Below are 8,548 nucleotides of genomic sequence, written 5' to 3'. Positions count from 1 at the left end.
ATACTTAACTACTCAGTCTCAGTTCTCTAATCTCTAAATGGTTATAATAGGACCAACCTCTTAGAATAGAGATTTTCTAAGATTATGCATATAAGGAATATACAACATTATTTGACATAGACTCTTGGTTCAATGAAATTACTTCTTCTTGGCTACTGTGCTCTCATTGTGGGTTTTATTATTGTATTTTCATTCTTTTTGAAGGTAGGAAAGAAGAAGTGCTACATGGACCTGCTATTTATTTATGGTTAACTAGATTAATAGCTCTATCTTTTATGTGCATTATTAAAGAAATTATGTACTTTAATCAACAGGCAATTCCTCTATACCAATAATAGGGAGGAATGAAAAAAAATTGGCTATGGGGAGAAAATTAAAAGACGGTTGGAATTACAGATTCCACAATTTTTAAAAAATTGAATGAAAAATAAGAACATAGCATCTTTCTTTTTTCTAAAATATAATTTCATTAAGAATACCTATCCTTGCTATGTTGAGGCAGTGATGCTGTGACCTTGGATTAACTCTCTTCAGAAAACAATTATGGTGTTTTAGAAAGAACATGGATTTGAAGGCAGACACGTTTGTGTTACAACCCCCAAATCTTTATCTTACTAGGTGTGTGACCTTGGACAAGTCCTTTAATGGCTCCGAACATCAGGCTTTTATTTTATCAAATGGAAATAGGCTAGCTTGTCTTGAGAATAAAATATTATGACATTATGTTGCATGGTCTCACATTTTTCACACTGCTCTCAGATACATGAAGGAAACAGCTTCCTCGTAACCTATTGGTCTCAGCTTTCTCTGAACATCTTTTCACCCCTTTGGGTAAAAAAAAAAGCAATATTAGCATAATATAGTAAAATCTAATCTCACCAAATAATTTAAACCCTTTTTTTTAGATAACTACATTTCTTTCGGAAGAATCATCCTTTCATATTTTTCTCTTTTCTCTTTTCTTTCCAAAACGGAATGTAAGAATGGGGAGGTGGGAGCTGATGCTGCCTCATGGCACTGCCTTGCATGTATAGCATGTAGAAGAAAGTTTTCCACTTACAGTAGTGTTTGTCTTCAACATATCAAAATTGTTATGTTTCATGCCAACTAGCTCTAACCTCCTGAAATTGATAAGAAACTATGACGTCTGAGTAACTCTGGGATCTTAGAACTTCTTGAGCCAGACTAAAATACCTTCACAATCACCAGCATGCAGGCTTGTTTTACACAACTAGAAATCCAGTCATGGACACAATCCTTCCCATCTGTTGGTTAAAATAGTAGTAAATATAACTGCCATGGACTCCCCCTCCTTCTAGAAAGGAGTTTACAAACTTTCAATGTTTCCCCTCAGTAAATTGTGCAATAAATTTCTCCACTAAGGTATGTTTCAGTTTTTTACTGTGTTGGTATCTTCCAACGTGAAGATATCACCTTACTTAGTATCATCTCTGAATCTTCTTATAGTGTTTGTTGAGAAACTCTGCAAGTGGGGCATTTTGGAGCTGTTTTCTCTCAATAGCGTCAGGAACTGGTGGTCTTTCCTAACGATCTGGTCCCATCAAGGCGCTGAGGCTTGCTGCAGACTCCATTTCCTTTCCTGGCATGGTACCAGTTCCACTTTCCAGCTGTTACACAGCGTCCCTTTATTTGAAGCCCTGGTGATAAGCCAGCAAAGGTCCCTGTGAAATCCTGAGTTAAGTTATACATCCTTCCCCAGCAGCTGGTAGAACATCTTAGACATTCCATGCCACAAAGGAACTGACATGGTCACAGGAGCACCTTCTATTAACCTATCCTGTAAAAGCCTTTAAAGGAAGCAGGGCAAAAGCTCATCTTCCCTCAGGATTGCATGTAACATTTCTAATATAAAGAGAAAATAAGCTGCGACACATATTTTCTACTTCGACTACCCTTCGCCCCTCATTGTTCCCACAATCATCTTGACGTGATTCTTTTTTTATATGTAGTTCATTTCCTGTCAGAGATTGCTTGTAAGTCTTCTAGGCTATCTAATAATTTATCTACCTTTATGACTATTCCTAAAGGATAAGTGAAATATGTGTAGCTAAATTATCTTGATGACAATAATATAAATGGGGATGCATATAGAAAATTAAACTTATTCTACAAGTGAAGTTTTTGGTATATAGTAATTACTTCAAATATGATTATTATGCTGCCTAGAAATATAGCTTATAACATGGCCAAATGTCAAGTAATGGCTTCTTGATCTCAGATTATAGTCAAGAATGTAGTTAACTGCATCTGACTATGAAAGGTATCTAGATTATTTGTTAAATTTTATGGAATTCTGTGAAGTGATAAGTAGGAATGGAAAGCAATAGAGCAGATCTCAAAAGAATAAATAATCCATCAGAAAAATGGCTATAAAAAGCTTGAGGAAGCCGGGCGCAGTGGCTAAAGCCTGTAATCCCAGCACTTTGGGAGGCCGAGGCGGGTGGATCACGAGGTCAAGAGATCGAGACCATTCTGGTCAACATGGTGAAAACCCGTCTCTATTAAAAATATAAAAAATTAGCTGGGCATGGTGGTGCATGCCTGTAATCCCAGCTACTCAGGAGGCTGAGACAGGAGAACTGCCTGAACCCAGGAGGCGGAGGTTGCAGTGAGCCGAGATCACGTCATTGTACTCCAGCCTGGGTAACAAGAGCAAAACTCCATCTAAATAAATAAATAAATAAATAAAGGCAGCAGCAGCTTGAGGATAAAGATTCATTATTTTGATTAATAAATCTGGGAAGCCAGATCTACCATGACAAACAGGAAAATTTCTGCAAAAAGCTTCTCTTTAGGAAACTTACTTCTTCAAATTTGAAACCTTAGTGCATTATGTGGTTTGTAACAAAGGCCAAATGGTACAAAACAACTGATTGTAGCCCTTAAAGGAGGGACTCTCTAACTGCTAGTGTCTTAGTACGAAAACTACCACGCATTAACATCTTACCTGTGTTAGAACCACACATGAGTCAATATGTAGTGCCATTATATATCTCTCATACTATTTTAAACAGAGTTTAGCTAGTCTGCACATTTGTACTGACTATAAATCATAGCTATTCCTGCCAAGCCAAACCATATACCAGCATAATTATTCTAGGAATTGGTATTAGCCCTTTGCCTCACAGACATAAGTATTATTATTTTAATTCAGTAATTATTATATTATTAATCAATTTCCAGATAGCTGTTCTTTCCCAAAGCTCAAGTATTTTACATTTATGAAATTCAAAGGGTTATCCCATGATAATTGTGATTTTTCTTATATGATACACATTTCACCATCAGTACTTTTAGAGTGTTCCCCCTCAAGGTTCCTGAACACTAGTGGATTCTCACTCATCACGATAAATTTATTATTGTCTCTAGTCTCCTGGATCCAGCCTTTCTATAAAAACTTTCTCTAGACTTGGCTAGTGCTGTTGTGTTTTTCTGTAAACTTTGATGTGTACCTCTACCTTTACCATTAGCACATTGTGTCATCTGTGTACTGTTTACTCCATGAGACTGAGATTTCCTTGTTATTCCTTTTATATAGTATATATGTATTCCTTCAGTTACAAGTTCTACCTGTCTTATTAAAAAGTGACTTGCCTTTTTCCAGTCTTTGTAAGACTATCCAAAAGCCAAATTATTTTCTCTCTCATCCTAAAAATCTGATTAAAATTTAAACTGAAGGAATGAGACAATGATAAAAATAATAGATGGACCAGTAGGTCTGGGTCAAAGTAATATGCCATTGAATTAGGTTGAATTATTCAGTAATGTGGCAGAGGATACTCTCTGAACTGTCCAAGTGAAGGTATGGATCACTGACTGGAAAATATCTATCATGCATATCTTTTCTTGAAGCACAGTTTGTTCTCATACATTGCCACTTGTCTGCCAATTTTTTAGCCCCTTTACCTTCCAATTTTAGTTTCCAGAGCTAATTTAATCCCATTAGCTCACTTTGCCTTCAGACCTCAGCATGTGAAAATCTTTTGGGAAATCCTCTAAAGTGGAGATTATCTAGCTGAGAAAATTAAAACAGTCTGAGCAGAGCGATGCTGATTTTAAGCTACTAATCAATAAATCTGACTCCATATTTTGATTTATCAAATTCCAAGAGATAATTTTCTGTATTATCCCAGAAAGTCATTGCTGATAGACAGTAAAGCATATAGGGTGTGGAATCAGACAGATATGAGCTTGAACCCTGAATTCATACTATTATTCTTTCCAGGAGCATTCTTTTACATCTCTGAGCCTCAGTTTCTTATCTGTAATGCAGAAATGCCAATCTCCAAAGTATGGCTGTGCCATGAGAATTTGTGACTCTCTGAAGTGTTTAGCACAATGTCTGCACATGGACATGATAGACATAGAATGGTCATACTTTCCACTTCCCTCACAACTTTCCACTCTGATCACCTCATTTCTTAGATATAAATCCCACCACTAGGATTTATCCTAACCTGTAGACTGCCAGTATGTCCTGGTTTCCAGGAGGTCACAGCCACACAGGCAATTATTAGAAAACAGATGACCAGTGCTCTTAAGAGTCTGTAATGCAATTTTGATTTATTTAAATAACACGGAATATTTTTTATTCAAAGGGCCACTTAAGAAATAAGATGTTTATTTGGCCATCTTCCATGTAGGTGGCCTAAGCAGGATGCCCATGATAACTATTATGTTCTTATATGTTACATACTTCATCATCAGTATTTAGAATGCAATTGTTAAAGGACCTCAACATTATTGGTTGTGTCACTCTATATTCCTCAACTATTGTTTCTAGTATGTGACTCCACACTATTCATAAGAAGAATGCTTTAAAAAGATTACAAATCATGTTTAGATGAATTATCCTAAAGACAAATATAACCTGAAATTTCTGAGGAATTATAAATTACTGTATATTAAAACTACCAATTATTATTCTAGATAAATGCTCATTCTTTTATTCTCAACAATACTGCCCCCAGTAGGGACGGTGACCCCCAAGCAACTCAATATTCTTGGCTTTTCTTAACTCCAATGTAAATGTAGAGTTTGGGTTAAGCAATGTCTAAGGTCTTATAGGATCATTTCTGCAACCCATCTCTGGTGATATGTATCTCTGAAGGTCAGGCGGGGGTTTAGGAGTCTCCTGAGGATGCAAGTCAGGGAAGAGGGCTAAAGAAACACTCTTTCTGAGACATCTCCCTGAGCAGAACTCTGCTTGTGTGAGCTCAAGGCTCCTCTATCTCTTGGTGTTCTACACTCAGAACTCAGTTATGGGCTCCCCATCTAGCAGTTCCCTCTCTGTAGGATAAAAGCCAGGAGTCAGTAAACAACTTAAGATTCTTAAAAAAATGAGACTGCCTGATAGTAGGATGGAAACAGAGGAAAACTAGAGTCTGACTATCCAGGACAAGGCTCTAGATTTTTGAAGGAAAAGGAACAAAGTGAACTAGTTGCCAGGACAACCTGCTGTTGGGGAGGAGGGGGTGGGGAAAGAAATGGGTGACCTGTGGTTATTCCTGCTCCTGCCCCTGTCCCTGGCAGCCTTCCATGGAGTCAAAGGCTGTTTGGAGTGTGACCCCAAGTTTATAGAGGATATTGGCTCCTTGCTGGCAAACCTGATACCTTCAGAAGTCCCTGGCCAAACTCAGCTTCTTGAACAGCAGGTGCAGGAGATGATTCGTTTAACCTTCAAGGTCTCCCACAGTGACAAAATACTTCGGTTGCTGGGTGAGGGAATCTTGAGTTCCTGAGAGTCTGGGGGCTTAAAGGGAGAAGGGAGGCAAGGGAGAGAACACCTGGGTCCACGTAACTTCCTGGAGAGATACAATTATTCCCCTGCATGTACCTTCCCCTTACTCTCTAGATGTTCAAACGGTCATTAAGTTGAGAACATGGCTGAAGAATGAATTTCATAAACTGGGCAATGAAACATGGAAAGGTGAGGTGCTGTTTCAATGTTAAAAGTTTGTATTGCTCAATTGAACCTAACAAAATTTGGTTGGGGAAAACAAAGAAAAAAGCAGAACAAAACAAGTTCTGAAGGGAAGAGCTACTTCTACTTTTGACACCCCTTCCACTCCCTTTTAGGTGACTTTATCTTTCAAGGCAAGCTTCTTGAGGTCCGCCAAAGCCTGGAAGCCAAACTGAAAGAATTATTAAAGAACTTTTCTGAAGTTGGTAATTAAAACTTCCTGTATAATAGCACTGAAGTTACATAAAAGGAATAGAAAATGAGGGATGAGAGGAGAAATGCAGGTTCATAATAGAGTTATTTAGAAAGGGTGAGGAAGTAACTGAAACTTAAAGGGTAAACAAAGCTACTTAGATATAAATATGGCTAAATCTAGCTGGTTTAAAACTCATTAGAACTTTCTGATTCTCTTCCAGCTTGTTCTGAAGATTGCAGTGAGTACAGTACATGTGACACCTTGAGGTTTCAGCCTGTATTCTCCCATCTCCTTTGCTCTATATAGCCCTAGCTCTTCCACCTGTTATACTGGGAATCCAATTCCTAGAGCTGTGGTTACAAGGGGTAATGTCAATAACACCTGGTAATAAAACTTAGCTCATGAAATCTGACACTCCACATATTTTGGAGGTAACAGGAGGCCTTCTAACATATAGTTTACAACCCATTGCCCCAGTACAAACCAAGGCTTCCTTTTTTTCTGGAGATCTGACTTACAGATTTTGACCCACCAAGAAACTTGATTTCTAGGGGAAGAAGGAATTCACAGCAATGCACATAACAGTCCTGGGAATGCTTAAGATCAAATACTCCACACTTAAATTCTGATTAAGGAATCCTCATGTCATGCCTTTTATTCTGATTACCTTTCTTCTCCTCTGTATCAGTTGTGGTTGAAGGTCCCATCCTTGATTGCTGGACCTGTCTTCGCATGACTAGCAGATGCTTCAAAGGAGAATATTGTGGAGGTAACAAAGATTGTGGTAGGGAAGTTTGAAGGGCCAGGGATCAAGGAACAGGGTTTCTCACTGATTTATTCAACATATATTTGTTGAACATCTTCAATGCAGGTCATAATGTTACAAAATAGAACTAGAGTGCTGGGTGAAATTTTGACCAGTATAAATACTTTGGCACTGAATCAATTGAAGGCTGAGAATGAAAAGGCTGGGCTTGGAATGTAGAAATTAGGCTGGGAGTAGCAAGGACAAAAGGTTTGTAGAACCTAAGAATCTAAAAGTAATACAGGTCAGAATAACCAAAGAACAGTAATGAAGTAGGAAACAGGTCAAACTGTTTGAGGTTAAAAGAGTTTTCTATTCCGAATAAAGGTCCCAAGGTAGTTCTCTTCTCCAAAACTCACTTTCATATTTTCCTGTTTCTCCTTCCAGACGAAGATCCAAGGAAGGCTGAGAATCGAGAGATTGCTCTATTTCTCATATTGCTGGCAACAGCTGTAATACTGGGAAGTGTTCTGTTACTGTGAGTTTCCTCTCTCCAAATAACACTGGGTCAAGTGTTCCTTTTGCTAACAGACTGTCCAAATTGCCTCTTCCCCCAATGGAAATAAGGCAAAAGAAGTCATTTTAGATTCTGGGATTGATATTGATGGGATAACAGTTGGAACAAAAGGAAATGGAGAAGTAGCCAGCAAAGGGAAGAACAGTGTATGACTGGCTTAAAGAATGGGGCTACTCAAATTGAAGTCGGGATTATATTCTTTTCCTACTCTAGATTCTATTTTTGCATCTTTCATCGGAGGAAAATGAAGGCAATACGAAGGTCACTGAAGGAATATGTGGAGAACAAAGTTGAAGAATTAATGGAGAAGATAGCTGAGGAGGAGGAGAAAGACTTTAGACCCAGAAAATAAACACATCGACATGGACAAGAGGTCTTTCATGATTCTCTTAAGTTCTGACTCTAAGTACAAAACTGGGAGTTAAACCCTTTCTTGGTCACAAAGTCGTAGTATTTTAAAACTGAAATAGAACTGCCAGAGTTTCTCTAGTGAAGATCTTTATAGATATCCTGAGATGATGGAAGTACTGAGAGAGCAAATGATTTAGCCAGAGTTGTACAGAAAGTAATGCTGGTGTGAATGCACATGAAAGATAAAATAGTGAATAATAAAGAATGTACCATTAATAACTCTCATTAATGGCTGTAACTAAGATAACTTTCACATTTCTAAGGCTGCTTTTTACTTGTTTTGTTACTGTTTTCATATTTATCTTTAGGTTCAATATGGACAATTTTATTTGATAATAAACATTTCATCTTCATTATTACACACACACACACACACACACACACACACAGAGACACACTTGCACGTAGGAAAAAAAAGGCCCAAAGTATTAGTTCTGAGTAGCTGAGGTTTGCCACAACTATTTCCCCCGGATCTATGTTGTTTTTTAATTATTTTGGTTGTTTCCACTGAATACTTTTTTAGTATGTGTAGCACCCTAAATAGGGATTTACATGTATTATCTATCTCAGTTCTCACAATAGCCCTATGGGTAACATTGCTATTATTTCTGCTTTAGGGATGAGTAAAAACAAGTA

At 37.7% G+C, this 8,548-nt stretch overlaps 1 protein-coding gene across 2 annotated transcripts; it reads left to right on the top strand.

Annotated features, from left to right (window-relative positions):
• Positions 1–5,477: 5,477 nt before the first annotated feature.
• IZUMO3 (IZUMO family member 3) lies at positions 5,478–8,137 on the top strand. 2 transcript variants are annotated; one of them, XM_035292220.2, is made up of 7 exons: positions 5,478–5,739; positions 5,876–5,950; positions 6,100–6,189; positions 6,400–6,417; positions 6,868–6,948; positions 7,372–7,462; positions 7,715–8,137. In XM_035292220.2, the coding sequence occupies exons 1-7, from the start codon at positions 5,508–5,510 to the stop codon at positions 7,851–7,853; spliced, it is 726 nt and encodes a 241-aa protein (XP_035148111.1). In that variant the 5' UTR covers positions 5,478–5,507; the 3' UTR covers positions 7,854–8,137. The 2 variants fall into 2 exon arrangements, with proteins under 2 accessions (XP_035148111.1, XP_035148129.1); XM_035292238.2 differs by lacking the exons at positions 6,100–6,189; positions 6,400–6,417 and having other exon boundaries at positions 7,715–7,996.
• The last annotated feature ends 411 nt before the right edge of the window (positions 8,138–8,548 follow it).

This window comes from Callithrix jacchus, chromosome 1, assembly GCF_049354715.1.
Source record: "Callithrix jacchus isolate 240 chromosome 1, calJac240_pri, whole genome shotgun sequence".
Taxonomy (NCBI): domain Eukaryota; kingdom Metazoa; phylum Chordata; class Mammalia; order Primates; family Cebidae; genus Callithrix; species Callithrix jacchus.
Note: the sequence above shows the minus strand (reverse complement) of the source record. Positions and strands in the feature narration are given on the sequence as shown.

Coding starts and splice junctions, on each gene's coding strand:
- IZUMO3 (XM_035292220.2), top strand. CDS start 5,508: ATGGGTGACCTGTGGTTATTCCTGCTCCTGCCCCTGTCCCTGGCAGCC. Junction 5,740..5,875: donor CAAAATACTTCGGTTGCTGG/GTGAGGGAATCT, acceptor CTTACTCTCTAG/ATGTTCAAACGGTCATTAAG. Junction 5,951..6,099: donor GGGCAATGAAACATGGAAAG/GTGAGGTGCTGT, acceptor ACTCCCTTTTAG/GTGACTTTATCTTTCAAGGC.